This window comes from Eschscholzia californica, unplaced genomic scaffold (assembly GCF_041429995.1).
Source record: "Eschscholzia californica isolate CP2 unplaced genomic scaffold, dmEscCali1.0.p SCAF_1, whole genome shotgun sequence".
NCBI lineage: Eukaryota > Viridiplantae > Streptophyta > Magnoliopsida > Ranunculales > Papaveraceae > Eschscholzia > Eschscholzia californica.
The window spans coordinates 8,134,614-8,153,048 of NW_028238198.1; the positions used below are offsets into that span (position 1 = coordinate 8,134,614).

At 35.7% G+C, this 18,435-nt stretch overlaps 2 protein-coding genes across 2 annotated transcripts; both read left to right on the forward strand.

Annotated features, from left to right (window-relative positions):
- The first annotated feature begins 2,155 nt into the window (after nt 1–2,155).
- On the forward strand, nt 2,156–2,632 carry LOC147563802 (ferredoxin-thioredoxin reductase, variable chain-like). The gene has a single exon (XM_086658994.1). The coding sequence runs from the start codon at nt 2,156–2,158 to the stop codon at nt 2,630–2,632; it is 477 nt and encodes a 158-aa protein (XP_086515120.1).
- A 6,082-nt stretch (nt 2,633–8,714) lies between these two features.
- On the forward strand, nt 8,715–11,622 carry LOC147563803 (uncharacterized protein At1g65710-like). The gene is made up of 2 exons (XM_086640757.1): nt 8,715–10,346; nt 10,512–11,622. Exons 1-2 carry the CDS (start codon nt 9,129–9,131, stop codon nt 11,442–11,444), a joined length of 2,151 nt encoding a protein of 716 aa, XP_086496883.1. The 5' UTR covers nt 8,715–9,128; the 3' UTR covers nt 11,445–11,622.
- Nucleotides 11,623–18,435: the final 6,813 nt, after the last annotated feature.

Sequence of the window (18,435 nt, forward strand, 5' to 3'; positions counted from 1 at the left end):
GGGTTTTTAATAGTTTGGGCGCCTATATGCATTGGATATTTTAGATTTACATATCAAAGCATTCTCGTTGGTTCAACAAAAAAAAAAAAAAAAAAAAAAAGCATTCTCGTTGAGATCTTGAGTTTAGAGTTAAAACTAAAAATCGATTTCGTTCAAACTTCAAATCTGAACTCATGGGCTATAACTGATATGTGGCGCAAAAAGGGATTACGGGAAATAAGAGTTGCATTATAATAGTTATTGCCCTTGCAATACTTAACTATATTGTTTAGCTTGGAGTCTGAGAATATGATTGAGAGAAATAGATTTTGCGTAAAAGTGAATGAATGAAAACCGGTCCCTCAATTTGTGATACCCTTTGGAGCCGTGGTCTTTGATATATACCATTTTGGAATTTGACTTGTCCAAGAGATAGGCAGGTTCTCCTTAGATTTTACCGACACAAAACAAGCAGTGGCTGGAAAGTGAACACCGAACACTGCCCAATTTAAATTGTAGTGATACTCCCTGCGGGTGCTGTCCTTAGAGTGTTTCTAACTCAAAAAAATTCCTATCCGTCGTATATGTTAAGGTGGAGAAATTAGAGATCTTCAATTCTTAGATAAGTTGGACAATTATAGATAATTTAAGAGACCACTTTAGAAATAATGTGTCCTCTAAGATACCTCTGTCCAAATACTTCCGCATAATCGCAGAAATTTAAGTTATCCCCTGGAGAGCTTCTGCCCAAGAATTCTAAAAATCTTATGTGACTTATAAGATTGATGTTATGTGTCAAGCAAGTTTCAATTGAGATTCTCATTTCCTAGAGCATCTCCTACATTACTAAAAGAAGCTCTATTCGTTCTATATGTCGAGTTTTGGTTGAGATTTTCTTTCCTAAGTGACACTACTGGTTTCAATGTAAATCTCTGAAATTGTTTTGTGAAAAAATATTTAGTTATTTTGAAGATATAAAAGACCCGGTTTCTATTAGTCTAAAATTTGAAATTGATGTGTTGCACAATTAGAGATACCTTACAGGGTTAGAGTATCCTCTTGAGATATCTCTATTTAACTACCGATTACGCACCGTCCTAGATATTTAAATTGAGTTTTGCATTGCTGATACACTAATGTGGAAAGATAGAAATCCTCGAATTTTTCTTTGTCTTCGTTGTAGGACTCTAGAGTTATTTTGTTTACTTATATGGCATAATGTTTGTAAAAATATACAGTATTTAGTTATTTTAAATATCCGAAGACTTGATTTCTTTTGGTCTAAATGTTAAAAATGATGAATTTGAAAATTTGGATAAGTGTGGTCTAATTCATCAACCTAAAATTATGGACCTTCAGTGGCCCCTAACAGTTATTCTGACTTTACGGATTGACCGTTTTAGATTGATTTGTGATATCTTAGAATCATATGATTGAGTCTCAGACAAGGGTTATCTTCCAAATAACCGTAACTTTCTCTGCCACCGATAATTGAAAAAAAGGTCATCTGGAAATTTTTGATAAAGTTAGGGGCTACGCAGGAAGTTGGTCACAAAGTTAGGAGTTATTTGGAAAATAACTCTTTTCTTTTTCAGTATTGGAGTCGGCATTACTTTAGTCATATGATGCAAAGAGTTTGAGGTCACGTGAGCTATATTCGATACACATATCTTATCTGAATGTACAGTTTTATGGTAATCTTCTCGCTTTGGTCATGTCATTTTAAGACACGTGTATTAGCTGCAGTTCATTCGAGATGAAGCTGTTAAATCATTTCCGGAACAACATCAACTCTTCAAGTTTGCCTTTTTTGTACACCTAATCAAAAATATATTTCCCTAGATAATTCACACACAAAATGTCAAATGTGTATGCACCAATAACCAAATACCACTCCATAAAAATTTCACTTCTTATATCCATTCTCACCTCTCATTTCTCATCCATTACTAATCTAATTTCCCTCATTTTGTTTTTATCCTTTTTTTTCAATATCCATTACTAGTAAATATCTTATTTTTATTTATTTATTTATTTATTTAAGTATTATCTATTTATCTTGCATTTAATGTGAGGCAAATCCATTAACAAATCTAGAGAGAGAAACATACACCAAGTTATAGGAGTAAAGTTGAAGAAATTCTAGAGAGAGAGAGAAAAAAAAAAACATACCCAAATGACGATTACAGCTTCTCTATCCGTATCATCTTCATCTTTCTCATCTACACCGATCAAAAATTACTGTCAACGATCGTCGTCGATCATCTCACCGAACTCCGTTACCTTTGATTTAACTCACCGTCGGCCACGACGACTGACGAAAATTTATTGTGAAATCGCCATAGAATCTGATTTAACTACTTCTTCATCGTCGGTACCGCCAATTGAATCTGAAGATGAATCAAATCTTGAAAAAGTAGGAGCTAGGGTTAGGGTTAAAGTTCCACTTAAAGTATATCATGTTCCTAAAGTTCCGGAAATTGATATAAGTGGAATGGAAGGGAAAATCAAACAGTATGTTGGTGTTTGGAAAGGTAAACGAATTTCTGCTAATCTTCCTTTCAAGATTGAATTTTTTACTGAAATTGAAGGTCGTGGTCTTGTTAAATTTGTTTCTCATCTTAAGGAAGATGAATTTGAGTATATTGAATGATGATGATGATGGTGAGTGAGAAACTAGGGTTTTTTAGATCTTTAAAATGGGGGAAATTGTTTCTTTACTGCTTCATGATTGTAAGATAAAACCTAATTTCTCTTATTATAGCTTCTTGTTATTTTTAATATGAAATTGTAATACTATTACTTGTTGAATTTATCATTCAGTTTCATGAAAGTTTCTTTACTATTTCCCCTTAATTAGAATTCGGTATATCGAGTAGTTTTCGAATGATTGATTTGAGATCATATAAAACACGATTTTCGTGTTTTTTCTTTGTTAGATTCTTAATGTGCATATTTGTTTCTAACCCAAACAATTTGTGACTTGCATAATTCTGTATTTTTCTTGGTTATAGTAACTCTTGTGTTCTTAACTTCAATAGTTTCTTTCATGTTATTCTTGATGATTACTTTATGCTTGAGAAACCTCCTATTGATCAGTGTGATGTACTTCAGTATATAACATAGCTTGTTCGGTTCTTATACGGTTAAAAGAGAGTATCTTGTGTTTCAACAGGACAGTGGCATTGTTGGTGTTTTCGTTTATAGACTTCTTAGGTGCTTGAAATAAATTGATATTTCTAGTAACTTTTCGAACACTTCCATCCGTTTTTCTTTATGTTCAAATGGAGCGACATTTCTCTTCTGCAAGGTCCTGTTTGATGCTTTATGACCTATATTCGAAGGCCAAGTTCTTAGGTGCTCTACTTTAGGTATTGTTTGTGGCTTTGTGCATAAGTTTTTGTAGTCTTGAAATGTTACTAACTCATCATATTGGTTTACTTTTGCTTGTGCAATCATGTCCTAGTTCTATTATGTGATGTTTGTCATTTTTGATGAAGAACTCGAATATGATCCGAGTCATATTTGAGTGAGAATTTTTTTTTTATCATAAATGACATGTTTGAGTTGGATGGGGAACCTCTGGGGTTCAATGGCCAGGGAGATACGAAGATTTAATCACATGACCCGTTGCTTTTGTATATGTCCATGGAATCACTGAATATATTCTAGTTTCCTCGGAAATGTGAATTTTGGATTTTGGTGTTCAATTGATCTAGTACAGACTACAGAGGTGACACGGTAGGTACATATGCAAACCCCATTTGGTCTGTCCGTGTGCGTTGGTCCTTGAAATCAAATCATTTTATGATCTTGATGTGCATCCAAAAGCAAAAACGAACACGGTTCTAACCTTTCCGTTAAGGGCTATAACAGGTTGTACAGACCTTCATACCTAGAACTTTTGTTTGACATATAGGAAGAGATCTTTATCTTCTGGTATTAGATGTGATTTTTGTGATGATTATCAGCAAAATACTTGTTACTCTCAGTGGCAGAAGAAATATTCTGAACCTTAGAATTCTATTTGTTTGGGAGGGAGAATACAAGGTTCTTTTCTGTGAATTAGGGCATGTTTCAGGAACCCAAACTCAATAGTCATTTTTGTTGCAGATAGAGATTTATGTGGCCAATGACTAGTGCAGTGGTTCCATTTCATCTCTTTTTATGTAAATCCATTCTTTTTTTGAAAATGCTAAATGTACAGCCAGGTCCGGAGATCTACGATCTTCGGTAATCTGGGAATGCTTGCCCGAAGTTCTCTTTCCTTTTTTTGCAGAAATTCAACATATACAAGCTATGAAGTTTCAAAAATTTTAATACAAACCCAATGAGTGTCAATAAGAGCCTTGCATTTTAGATAAGATATGGTCAAGGTGATCCACATTTTCCATTACAGGGGGATGTGAAATGGTCTTGAAATTTATGGCTCAACTCTCTTCACGTGAGTCAGTGTAGTCTATTGTGATTAAACCCAATCAGATCCATGAGCAGAGTCTCAGCGTGCAATCTGGGTGCCACAAAGTCCAAAGGCTTTTGGGGACGCTCTTTAATTAGGGAACACTTGGGACCTCTTTCAAGACTCCAAACCTTCACCTATAGTATAGAGAGCACTTCGAACTTTCTCTCAGAAGTTCAAAACTTCACATTTCTTTTGTGATTAGGGTTCAAGCAGAATGGCACCATCCTCTTTGTAGTATTCTCCTCTTTTCATCCAACCACCCCAGATTTAAGACGTGGACGACAAGAGTCATGACAAGGCATTGATAAGTCATGGGGTAAAGATACATGAAGATTCATAAATTGTATAAGCAATATAACAATCTGATTATTAGACATCATGGGCCTTTAAAGGCTATATATCAACCTCTTAAGGTCATCTTAAGGGATCTGTAGTACATCTTATATACTTTTATCTGATTTGTACCAAAGTTCGTTAAATTATGGATTTGCACTTCCATGGAATTAAACCTGAGACCTCTGGGTTATGGACTGAGTGTCTTACCACTATATCAAGAGATGGTGAACTCTCTCGATTAATTGTCTGGTTTTGAGTAGAATGACCACAAGCTTAACATGATATCAGAAGTAGACGCTCCCATGATAGATTTAAAAGTCACCTACATCATTCGAAAAAAAAACATGTATTAGGCTTAAAAAACGCTAAACTTGAGATAATGTGTGAGAATAGTCCCGCGTGAAAATTGTGATGCAATAACCATTATACGATATTTTATGTCATCTTTGCCCATTGTGAATTAACATTATGCTGAACAACCAAAAATTCAAACGATAAAAGAAAGTGTCCGTGAAGAGGTCGTAGCAATGGTATTTCTATATTTCAATAACAAAAAAAGAATACAATCATGTAGCAAGTGTTCTGAAACCTCGTGATTAAGGCATGTTACTTGCTCTATTGTTCAACTTAAGTCTGATTATGGAAGAGTAAAAAAGAAGATAATGTTTGGTTCTTATTTATAACACGAATTATATCTAATCTCTAACCCAAGGAACAAAAAGATAGAATGCTTTGAAGTTTTCCTTACCCTTGCTCATTTCATCATTTAGCACATTGTTAATAGACCAACAATTATGGTAAAAAAACATCTGTTTTTTGCATAAATCTTTTACAACTAAGGTTGTGTTTGTTTTTTTAGGTGTGTCTGAATCTGAACTGGCTGAATCTGAATTAGCTGAACTGAAATTGACTGAATCTGAAATATCTGAATTGTTTACAAGTTAGAGGTTTGTTTTTCAAATCTGAATAACTAAATCTGAAATAAATATTTGACATTTATACCCTCATCATATATTTAACCCACAAAAACCCTAATCTCTATTTTTCGAGCGGAGACCAGATTATATGGTTAACCAGGAAGATGTGAAGAAGATTCAGAACTTCAACTTGAGAGGATTAACGTCTATTATAATGAAGCTAGTTATGAGAGAAATTCCTTGTGTCGTTCTTATGGATCTTGAACGCGATAGTCTTTGTTTTTGTCATTTAGATCTTCAGATCTTTCGTCCTAAATATTTTGTTCTGGGTAAGAAAAATAACCCCTTCTTCTAGGGTTATGTTCTTTTAGGGTTTTTCTTTGTCATTCTCGTTCATCATTATGTATGTAAATACTACATCTGACCTAATCTTGGTTACTTCCTATCTTAATTTTTTTTTCTGTTAATTTGTTTTGCGATGAAAGTTTAGAGTTTTTTGGTGGTGTATTTGATCTGAGGTGGTGTTGGTATCTTTGTGATTTGAGGTGGTGGTGGTGGTGGTACGTGGTGGTGGTGATGGTATGTGGTGGTGGTAATGGTATCTGACGGTGGTCTGTGAACTGTGGTGGTGGTACGTGGTGGTGGTAATGGTATGTGGTGGTGGTAACGGTATCTGACGGTGGTTTGTGAACTGTGGTGGTGATTGAAAGTTAAGAAAAGTTTACTGAAATAAGAGGGCAAAAATGTCATTTCAACCTTTTCAGAACTTAGACCTTCATTTCAGACTTGTTTTGAAGTCTGAAATAAGTGGGGTTCGTTTTCAGCCAATTCTGACAAGAAGCCAATTCAGACAAATATTCAGATTTTTGTAAATTAAAACTCAAACAACTGAAATCTGAACTGTTTCCAATTCAGATTTCAGATCTGAAAAAATAGAAAAACAAACAGCACCTAAGTATTCCTTCTTGTTGTATTTTGTGTGGTATTTATGATTTTCCCTCTTATGCCTTTTAGATTACTAAGCCACTACCTCATCAACATTTTCCATTTTAACAATCCCACAACCATATACTACCATTGAAGTGTTTAACTCCAATTTAAAGCATCAATTTATTCTACCGAGAACATAAGATTTCAAATAAGACCCACATAAATAGAAACGTCACACTTTGTCTTGGCCCAAACAAAATGACATAGACCACAAAGGAAAAAGGAGAGAGAATACCAATATGGATGAGCATAATTTTTTTTTTTGTTGCAACGGATGAGCATAAAACTCAGCCCATGAAATTCAACGGTCGAATTCCATTCCATGTGAAATAGATTGGGTTTTGCATCTGCTCAGTCTTATTTGCTCAGGAGGAATATTCCCCATTAAACTATACTTAAATGTAACAGTTAAAAAAGAATGTAACAGAGTTGGTGACCGTTACAAATTCAAATTTCTCAAAAAAGAGATAAAACAATTTCAAATGTGATAGTGAAAAGATGAATTATATAGGGACCCCCTGTTTGGTATAAAGGGGCAACTCAAAAATTTTGACTATTTGAATTTGGTCCTATACCAAATTGGTAATGGAACATGTAGAATATTGCCCCTTCACTTTTGTTCTCTTTCGAAAACCACCTCCTGACCACTGTTTGAAAAGTATTTATTTATTCTGTGGGTGAAGTGGTGATCAGACCCAAGTTATAGATAATCACAACCCAACAGAGATGCGCCCTCTCGTATTACAGTAACTCTACATATACTCAATTTGGTTTCTTTTTAGTATAAACTTTTTGAACAATTTTCTAGTAAACTTTGAAGACAAAATTAGAGTCGCCTTTGAGAGTAAAATAACTAGAAAGTCCGTAGAAACGTATAGAATTGCAATGCTTCTTTTTACACGATGGAGATCGTTGTATTTTGGGAGGCAATTGTGTCTATAGAATCATTAATACCATTGCGGGAACATGATTATCTTAAGTAAAGAGCGATTACTCGCGACTCGCCTGGATCAAATAAGATAAAATTTCTAGTTCATAATTATAAAATTTCTCTACAGTGTAGTATTACTTAATTGTCAAGAACCGAACACATAATTCAAAAACCACAACAACAACCCGAACCACCATCATCACCACCACCGTACCATTGTTGGCACGAATGTCACTGTGACCATCTTCTTCCTCTCCAACCTCTTTCTCTCTCATCTCCCTCCAATTTGTGCCAACGACATAAAAGTAACTCTAATGTTGACAACCTCTTCGTCTGGGATGAAGTAAACTAGACGAAAGAGATAACATTTCGAATAGTGTGTTATATGAATTATGAAACTCTATGCAAAGACTTTTCTTTCATCGTCGAAGACGGGGAAATCCCTTCCTTCGTCACTAGCAAACGAGATAACTCCTTTGTCCAAGTGATTTGAGGGGTGAGACTTGATCTCCTTCAGGTTGCACATATAATTTTTTTTTATAAAGCTAACTCCACCCCACTGAGAAGAGGCCCAAAATTCTTCCACCCCTACATCCAACCCTAGCCTCTTGGAGCTGAGCCTATGGTCGGGCCTTGAGTCCACTGAAGGCTGGTCACAAGACCGTTGACTCCCAATGGTCATGTGACTAGTCCAACCTGGTCACATCTAACAACCAAAATTAGTTTTTAAAAAAATCTAATTAGTTTATTTGAAAATTGGTTGGGTAAAAAAGTAGGAATTCAAAATTTGAAAAATTTGAAAAAATGAATTATTTAGGGAATAGTTCACACACGTGTTTCGCACATACACAAGATCATACACATTTCAAACACCCAGAAAAAAATCCACACACGTGTTTCTCACATTCATAAATTTTAGACTTACGTCTCTCTTGGGTTGTAACTGATTTTTGAGGCTGAGCTCCTTAATTTGTTTTTGAATCGAAAAAAGTAATTTTTTTAAGCCTAAGCCCCTGTTGGGACGGAGTTCCTCTAATAATAATTCATCTTTAAAAGTTGTAGAAAGTTTTATAGATTAGTATAGAGTCAGTGCACCTATAGACAGCCAGGGGTGTCCCTATACAAGCCACCTTTAAAAATTGAGAAAAAACAACGGAGTTTTTTTAAACCGTAGGGAGTACTTCAACAGTTAAACGACGATCCAACGGCTATCTTCTCTTTCTAACGGATATGAGATCATCAACTTGCACGCCAATTTATGAAAAAATTTGAATTCATAATCCTCTCTCTCTCTCTCTTCTGTTTGAATCATCTTCTCTCTCTCTCTCTATATTTGACCCTAATAAAAAGTTGAAACAAAAGTGCTTCTTGGTCACCGTACCCCCTTCCCTCTCTATCTCTCTCTCTCTAAACTGATCTTCCTTTTATTCTTCTTACCCTTTCTTCATCCCATTTGTTCAATTTCTTCATCTACCCTTTGTTCCCTTCTTTGAGGAATTTTCACAAACACATCATGGGTAGTTGTGTTAGTAAGAAAGATAGCACTTCTAATTCAACTACTGTAACTAAAACAAACCCACTTCCACTTCCAGATCCATCTTCTAAATCTGCTAATACTAAACTTGAAGAAGAAAAGAAGAAACCCATTACTCTAGATTCAGAAAAAACCCAGAAAAAAGAAGTTTTTATTGTTAAGCAAAGGAGAAGCCATGAAAGAAGACCATCAACATCAGAAGATAAATCTAAAAATAGTAATGTTAGTGGGTCTAAGGTAGAAGAACTATTAGTATCTTCTCCTACCTCCGGCAATGTTCCGGTGGTTCTCAATGGTGGTGGTGTTGGGAATAGTGGTATTTTACTAGGAAGTGGTGGTGCACCGGTGAGAACTTCAAGTTGTACTAAAGAAGAAGTTGAATCTATTTTGATTCAATGTGGAAGACTTAGTAGGAGTTCTTCTGGTAATCGAAAATACTCTGGTTCAAAGAGAAGTTATGATTTCGATCACGAAATCAACGATAAGGGTGAAGATGTTGTAGCTAATGAAAATGGAGAAACCGAGCACCGCCACCGTCACCACCAACGCCACCACTCAAGATCTTCTCATAGGAGAACACCTAGTAGAGAAAAGGATGTTGATTCGTCGAAGCGTTCCGGTAGTAGAGAGAGGTATTCTTCTTCTAGAGAAGAAGAAAGGGGAGGAAGAAGTAATGGTGGTGGTAGTCGGAGAGTTAGTCGATCTCCCGGAAGAAGATCGGAAACTCCTTCCGGCACCAATGCTGGTGCTGGTGGGTTATCCACTGCTGATAAATCTAGACCAGGGAAGATGGTTTCAGTTCCTGCTTCTGTCTCCACAAGGGGAGATAAGAACGTCACCGCCGCCTCTGCCACCGCTAATGGCGGTGATTCAGGAACTGGAGCTGGTTTGAAAAGGGTTTCAGTGAAGAGAAATGGAGAGGTGGGTCATCGGACAACAGCAGCTTCACCTCGATCTCAATCACCTGCAAATATTCGAGCTTCTTCGAATAATGAAAACCACCATCAACCTTCTCTCAGTAGGAATGGTTCTAGAAAAGCAGAGCATTCTCCTTATAGAAGGAACCCATTGAATGAGATTGATGAAAACTGTATCAAATCTTCTGAAATCTTGAAAACCCATGATCAGAAAGTTCAGAAGAGTAAAGAAACAGATCAAGGATTGACCAAAAAAGCTTCCCATTTGCAAAATCAGCAGGTTTGTCCTCTTCTTTTAGTAGTCCCCTTCTTTTAAAAAGTTCATCTTTTTATATTTGTGGATTGATTTTACTTGACTTTTTATAACTTGTTTTCTGATCTTGAGTTCTATAATTTCAAATTGTTCTTTGATTATTTGAATCTGAAAGAGAAGTTCATATTGCAGAAATCTGATGGGAGAAATAACTCAAAGGTTACTGAGCTTGCACAAGTGACTACTAACATTGTTGAAGATCATCCTCATCAACCCATTGAGGAAGTTAAAGGAGGGGTGTCTCTAAAACCGAACAGGATGGCTACAGGAGGAGCTACTGAAACCCTAAAACCCCAAGGCATTACTAGGACTAGATCTGCTAGGAAGTCAAGAGACTTTGATATCAAACTGGGTACTGAACCTGATACTCTTCTTAATCCCACATCTTATGCTTCCTTGTTACTTGAAGACATTCAAAACTTCCACCAACAGAAAAACACCAACACCTCTGGGGCGGCTGCCGCTACCAACACCACCGCCACGGCTCCTGCTTTTACTCTTCCAGCATGTGTGACTAAGGCCTGTTCTATCCTTGATGCTGTAGCTGATCTCAATTCTTGTGCTGGTTCTAATCTATCTTCTACATATTCTAATGAGGATAGAATCTGCTTTGAAGCAACTGAGAAACCTAAAACCAACAAGAACTTCAAACAAAGTGGTAATGGTGTTCCATTCAATCCCCTTGGGAAGAAGAGATTAGAAGTGAATGATCCTTTCATTGAATCTGAATTAGTAGTGGGTGATGATGATTTAATGGAACCAAGTCTCCACAAATATATAACAGTAAGAAGAGGTGTAAATGTTATCAGCGAAGGAGAGATGGAACAACAAGAATCATCAGGAAGTAACAGTTTTGTTGGTGGTCAAAATTGGGTTTCTTCTTCATCCTCTCAATGGGAGCCAAATTCGGCCGACTCAAACGATCGATGGAGTTCTCGATCGAATACTAGTGGAGGAGGAGAGAAGGACGAGCCAAGAATGGCGGTGGGCTCTGAGAAGCAAACTTCTTCTGCAGCACCAATCAGGAGAAAGAGAGAGATACCCATTGTAGCTGCTTCAATGTGAAAAGTTGCAAACTTGCAACTTAGTAGAATTGGATTAGATAGATTGTTTTTCAGTGTTGAACCATTTCTTCTTGTTTGTAATCTCAACAAATGTGGTAGGTTGGTGGGGGTTTTGTTGTTAGTTGAAGAACTCAATTTGTTCTTGTTTTGAATCAATTTTATATCCTCTTTTTGCTCCATCTTTTGTTTTTGTTTGGTAAGTGCTCAACTGTTTTGGGCCTGATCTCACTTGAGTCATTTTTCGTCTCTCTAAGAAAAATCCGACATATGAGAAGAGTGATCTTGTATCCGAGAATATAATAGTTGTTTTGAGTTGGATGACCTTAAACTTAACATAAGAGTCCCGAGGCAATACATATTTGTTTGACAGGTTGATTGTTGGGCGCATAAATAGCTGAAAGTGAACACAGAAAGTATGGAAATCATCTCGTTCTAAGAGTCCTGAGGCAATACATATTTGTTTGACAGATTGATTGTTGGGCTCATAAATAGCTGAAAGTGAACACAGAAAGTATGGAAATCATCTCGTTCTAAGAGTCCTGAGGCAATACATATTTGTTTGACAGGTTGATTGTTGGGCGCATAAATAGCTGAAAGTGAACACAGAAAGTATGGAAATCATCTCGTTCTAAGAACAATTTATAGACCCTAAAATTTGAACCGTATTTAGGGCAAACGATTGGTAGAAGAAATGAAGAGAGATTGGAGTTGAAGTGAAGCTCGCTTGAGTTGGGTGGTAATATGTATTTCCATCCCCAATGAAACCAATGTTCAAAATCTTACAAGCATAGATAAATGAACTAATGCGGAAGGTGAGAGAGACAGCTCACTAAACCCAATGGTTGGCCAATGGGGTTGGCCTTGAAATGAATGCTTGGGGTAGGTGTAAACACCCGAGCCTGACCTATTAAACCCAATGGGCTAGACGGGCAACACCCACATCTGGGTTTCACGCGCCCACATGTTCGTTTGGAATCTGGTGAAACAATTTCATCCATTTCAATATCCAATCTATATTGTATAATAAGATGGAGCCACAATTTCATCCATTCCTAAGGTGGAGTAAGAAACAAATGTGAGCAAGGGAGTGAGGTGAGGGAGATTGAAGAGAAGAAAGAAATATCTTTGTGTTTTTTTCAACAAAAAAGCGAAGTAACTATGTGTATATGGGAGCACATGATGGGCACAGATCCTTGAAATGTAGGGCACAACTCCCCCAACCATCTTTCCAAATTTGGGGTATGGATCCACTAGAAACATTAGTACCCCAACAATGAACGTAAACAAAGCTATTCTCATAATACAGCCATTGGAAATATGAATTTGTATGGTCCATTCGAAGCATTATTTTATTAATATAGTAACCAAGTTTACTGCTTAATTGTTAAGAATTTATTTTAATGACACGTCTTCGTTGATGGGTGGAGCACTAGGTGGTCCTCAACGTTTTCAAATACTAATATAATTTAATTCAGGTGATTACTTTTACACCAAGTGAGTTGAGGACCACAAACATTTTCCATTATGGAAAATAGATGCTCTTTCAACAAACAAAAGAAAAAAAGAAAAATGGAAAATGGGTGCTAGTCAAGTCCATTCCAAAACCTAGTTATGTGTTATTTTTGCTTTTCTCATTCAAGTTAGTAGCAAGTATTGGATATAGTGGTCCATCTATAAACCAAGTATTTTGGGGCTAAAGCCTAAGATTATAGGGTGGACTCCTAACCTTAATGAGTTTCCCCACGAACCTTGCCATGGTTAATGATTTTCACAAGCAGGTCGAGACCCGTGCTAGTCTTTGGTCGCTCCAATTCAATGTAGTAAGTCCAGTACACTCACAAAATCCTTTTTACCAGCCAACAACCCTTGGCTCAAGTGGTAAGAGGTAAGTCTTCCAACTTAAAGGTCAAGGGTTCGAGGCACGCGCTTACCAATTCAAAAAAAAATTCCTTTTTACCAAAACAAAAACTCACTATGTATGGTATATATATAATATTCCCAAGATCTAATGAGACATCGTTTTTCACTTCTAATGAGAATTGAACTTGGGACTTTCGGTTACAGAGTGTGTGGGCCGATGTACTAGACCAAGTAATTTTAACCTTTTATCGATTTTTCGAGATATCCCACTTTTATGTTATTACTGTTTTTTGATCACTTGGAAAGCTTATTGGATGACCAAAATCGCATGACCCGTTGATTTGGACGCGAGGGTTAGAAGTAAGGAAAACGTTGATTGGATGTCCGAAGTCTAAGTCGCTATAGATGGTGTAAGAGCCAAAAATGATTTATTTTCGAAGATAGGAAGATCTGATGTCCAGAACTAGGGCAAAAAAGAGTAAAGAAACATTGCCCTCACATATATGAGTACTAAAATTTGATGCTCAATATATAGAAACATTTTAATTCTGGTTTTTTGACACTGGACAAGAGTTCTTAAGTTCAATTTGGCATGGATATATCATAAATAAGTACATGAATTGAGTATTTATAAGTATCATTAAAGGCTATTCAAAGGCCCTTAAAGATATCGTAAGAGCATCTCCAATGCAAAACAAAAAAGAAAAAATTGTAATTGTTCGATATGTTATGTCTCAATTAAAAGTTTTTTTCCTAGACGACAGTATTGAGATCTTTCATTCAAAAGACAATTCTAACGCAACATTCGAAAATTTTAAAACTTCCTTGGGTGACATTTCACATATAGGCAATTTTCTTTTTATTGAGAAATCAACTACGATCTATGTTAGTCGACATAAAGCATTGATACATCATGAAGATGTGATAAACACGATAACCGCCTAGTTAAACCATTGATCAAAGAGACCTAAAACCCAACAATAACATGAAAAAGGCCTAAAATCCAACACATTTATTACATTATTTATACCTTTAATAACTCAAGTTCAGTAAATCACGGACAACTGAGTTCTTCAAGAGGAATCTCAAATATTTTGTTTCTTCTTGGGACGTCTTAGAGTTTAACGTTGCCACGCCATCTTAAGATCCAAATTGAGTTTTCCATTAGAGAAAGTTTCAAGAAAAAACTTTAAAACTCATAAGTAATACTTCGAGTTTTTCAGATTGAATCTTGCATTAGAGATGTTCTTAGGGCATGAAAACACATTCCTATTTACTTTATTATAGTCTTTGACACAAGTCAATATATGATAGATTCCACCTCCACCTTGAATCGAACATGTAACTTTCGATTATTCATATTACGTGCACAACTAATATAACTCTTTTAATCTTTTTAATTATGCTCTTTAAAAAGGCATTCCAACTCGTTATAGATGAATTATTTGTTGGTCTCAGTGTTTTAAGACTTCTTGGTTATGCAAGTTTTTTTTGATGAAAGGATCATTGGTTATGCTAGTAACATTGTTATGCTTTCATCAAAAAAAAAAATAACATTGTTAGGACAAATCAATCAAATGATAAGCATTTCATAAAAAAAATCACATGATAAGAAAAAAAAACTAATATCATTAGGAAATTTAATCTATCTAAAACATCATTAGGAAATTTATTCTGTCTAAAACGGGCTAACGATTACGTGTATGAATCAACAGAAAGCAGAAACCATGAAATTGAGCATATCATTTGGTCACTCCCGCGACCTTCCACCTGACGTGGCGACATATCACTTGAGCATATATTTCACCTTTCTCTCTCCATTTGCTCCACGATCAAGTGATATGTCGCCACATCAAGTGGCTGGGGGAGGACGAAATGGAATCATGAATAAAATTTATCTTTCACAAAATATATGCTCAAGTGATATGTCGTCACGTCAGGCGAACGGCTGGGGGAGGGACAAAGTGGAGAGATGAATATAATTTCTCATTTCACAAAAACTATTTTTTTTACGATCAAGTGATATGTCGCCACATCAAGTGGCTGGGGGAGGACGAAATGGAATCATGAATAAAATTTATCTTTCACAAAATATATGCTCAAGTGATATGTCGTCACGTCAGGCGAACGGCTGGGGGAGGGACAAAGTGGAGAGATGAATATAATTTCTCATTTCACAAAAACTATATTTTTTTTTTTGTTGAACTTTCACAAAAACTGTATGTTATTTTATTTGAAAATCTAAATGGAATATATCTCAACAGGAGGCACACCCAAATTTGATAAAAATAAAATAAAATTGGTACTTTATTTGAAAAAAGTAGTTCCAAGATTGTTTGAAAACTTTCTTTTGGGATGTATAAAGTTTGAAAACGTCTTTGAGAACAGTATATATATATATGATGAATGAACCACTTTGGGTCGTGAAAGCATTATCTGGTGGCGCCCACAGTAAAAGCATGGTAATGGTAGAAATCTTACTTAATTATGCAATTAGATTAATTAGTAGAGAGAGAGAATGTGGTGGGCTACACTGTTCATTAAAGGGTTATTTCTCAAATGACCCCAACTTTGTGACCAGTTTCCTGTCTGACCCTATACTTTAACAAAAATATCCATATGGCTCCCTTTTTCCGTTATCTTTAACTTTCTGTTACTCTCTCTATTCCATCTCATTTTCTCTCTGCCACATCATTTGAGCACGCTACATCATCATCTTCTCCAGCAGGGGCCGCCGGCCGACCAAATTTTCGACCGGCAACCATCAATTTTTTTTTTTAATTCTCTCTCTCTAAAAATAATTTTTTTTAAAACTCTCTACAGATCTAGAGAGAGAGAGACTTAAAAAAATAATATTTTTTAGAGAGAGAGAGAATAAAAAGAAAAAAAATTTGAAGGTCGCCGGCCGGAAATTTAGGCGGTCGGCGATCCCTGCCGGAGAAGATGATGATGTGGCGTGCTCAAATGATGTGGCAGAGAGAGAAAATGAGATGGAGGAGAGAGAGTAACGGAAAGTTAAAGATAACGGAAAAAGGGGACCATATGGATATTTTTGCTAAAGTAGGGGGCCATTTGGGAAATAACCCTTCATTAAAATATACTTTCATTTTTCTTTTTTGTTTACATTTTGATTTTGAGAAGAGGGAAGGAGGAATGCAACTCCAGCGCAGATAAATTAGCGAAATGGGCGAGAAAGAAGGAAGCTAGTAAAATATGGAGGAATGTACCTTGTATGTTAGTCAATAAGTATTGTAATAACTTTGTTATTTAATATATGAATATCTAGTTCAACAAAAAAAAAAAGAGGGAAGGAGGATGGATGAGAGATAATGATTTATTGATAAAGAATGCTACAACTAATGGAAAGATGTCACGTTAACTTCTGAGTTAAATTAATACCGAAAGAAGAACACTTTTCTCTACTTCTTCACATTTTTTGCTAGGTCGATGCACGTAACATGGTCTATACCTTTAAATGTTTAACATTTTTGTGAGGATAAAATTTCTGGAGCAACTGGATGGACAAAAAGATAATTGACTTCTCCGGCTAGTTCAATGAAAGTTTGAACCAACCATAACGAATCACTGATGACATTGACACGTTGAGTAGACAAGTTGTGTTTTGAAACGGGATTAACATAGAGTATGCAAATTTTGTATTATGTTCCAGCCTATCGTATTTCAAAATAAACTACAAAACAATTATCTAAAGGACAATGGCAATGCCAATTATTAGATCCGTTATTTAACTAACATAGATAACTATTTCATCTTAAAAAAACTGATATAGATAACAAAGTTCATCCATCATCAAAAAAAAAAAAAAACGAAGTTCATAACAAACATCTTTTTACATGAGCATTTAGTTTAGTGGTTTTGCCTATCTTATATAATTTAAGAGATCATGGGTTGATGTCAGGAGACTACTCTGGTAAACAATCTCATCTTATTCGTAAGTATAGGTTGAAAGTGTGTGGAGTTTTGTTTTGATTTTTTTTTTGAGAAACCGACTACGATCTAAGTTAGTCGTTGCAAGACATTGATACATCGTGAAAATGTGAAAAACACAATAACTCCCTAAGTTAAACCAATAAAGAAAGTGGCCTAAAACCCTATAACATGAAAGAGGCTTGAAGACTGACAAATTTATTACATTATTTATACCTTTAATAAATCAAGTTCAATAAATCATAGATTCCACCTCCTCTGGGAATTAAACCTGTGACCTCCAGGATTTTGGAGTTTTGTTCCTAGGATAATAGGGTTATTTCTGGTAATCTTTAGTTAGGAAGTGATCACTTTTCATAAAAGTTGTATTTATTCTACCCTTAATGTGTACATTTTTTTTTTTTTGTTGAAAGCCCTTAATGTGTACATACCCCACAATGTTAATAATTTCAAATTTTACAATATTAAATGTATCAATAAGTCTAGGCAGACTGTCGGTCTAGACTTCCACTTGAACAGTCTTGTCCACATGGACAATACGACAAAGTGGAAATTCCCTACCTAGTCCCCTCAAAGCCAAGTAGGGAAAGAAAGTATTGCATTTTAACCGTTGATAACATCAACAGTTAAGATTAATTTCCAATAAAATAACGTCACCCAATAAAATTAATCATCACTACTCATACTTTATCATTTTCTCATCCTGGGATACAAGAGTTTTCTCTCTCAAATTTCTAATTTCTCTCATTCATCCTGGGATTCAAGAGCTTCTGTCTCAAATTTCTTATTTCTCTCACTATAGCATACCTCTTTTTTGAGCGATGAACAAAAACCATGAAGTTATTGGTGATGATCCTCTACAATAAAGTTCATGATTGTAGAGAGAGAAAGAAGATCCATTAGAAACAATTCTACTACATGAGAGTTGCACATAAGAGGTAGAAAAAGACATGGGGGGATGATAATGTGGAGATGAATTCTCGAGATTTGAACTTATGAAGTTATTGGTGATCATCTCAAAACTTTGGGTAGATTTGAGTGTTGTATTTATCTGAGTAAGTTTTCCTTGTTTTCTTCCATATAATTCTAAGGGGGGAAGTGGGGGAGTAGAGAGAGAGAGAGAGAAGATTATTAACGGTTGAGATGCTAAACTTTCTCTCTCCTACTATGTTTTGAGCAGTGGG

What these genes read in the sequence shown, in the direction of transcription:
- LOC147563802 (XM_086658994.1), top strand. Translation starts at nt 2,156, where the DNA reads ATGACGATTACAGCTTCTCTATCCGTATCATCTTCATCTTTCTCATCT.
- LOC147563803 (XM_086640757.1), top strand. Translation starts at nt 9,129, where the DNA reads ATGGGTAGTTGTGTTAGTAAGAAAGATAGCACTTCTAATTCAACTACT. An exon ending in CCCATTTGCAAAATCAGCAG is followed by an intron (nt 10,347 to 10,511) that starts GTTTGTCCTCTT and finishes TTCATATTGCAG; the next exon opens with AAATCTGATGGGAGAAATAA.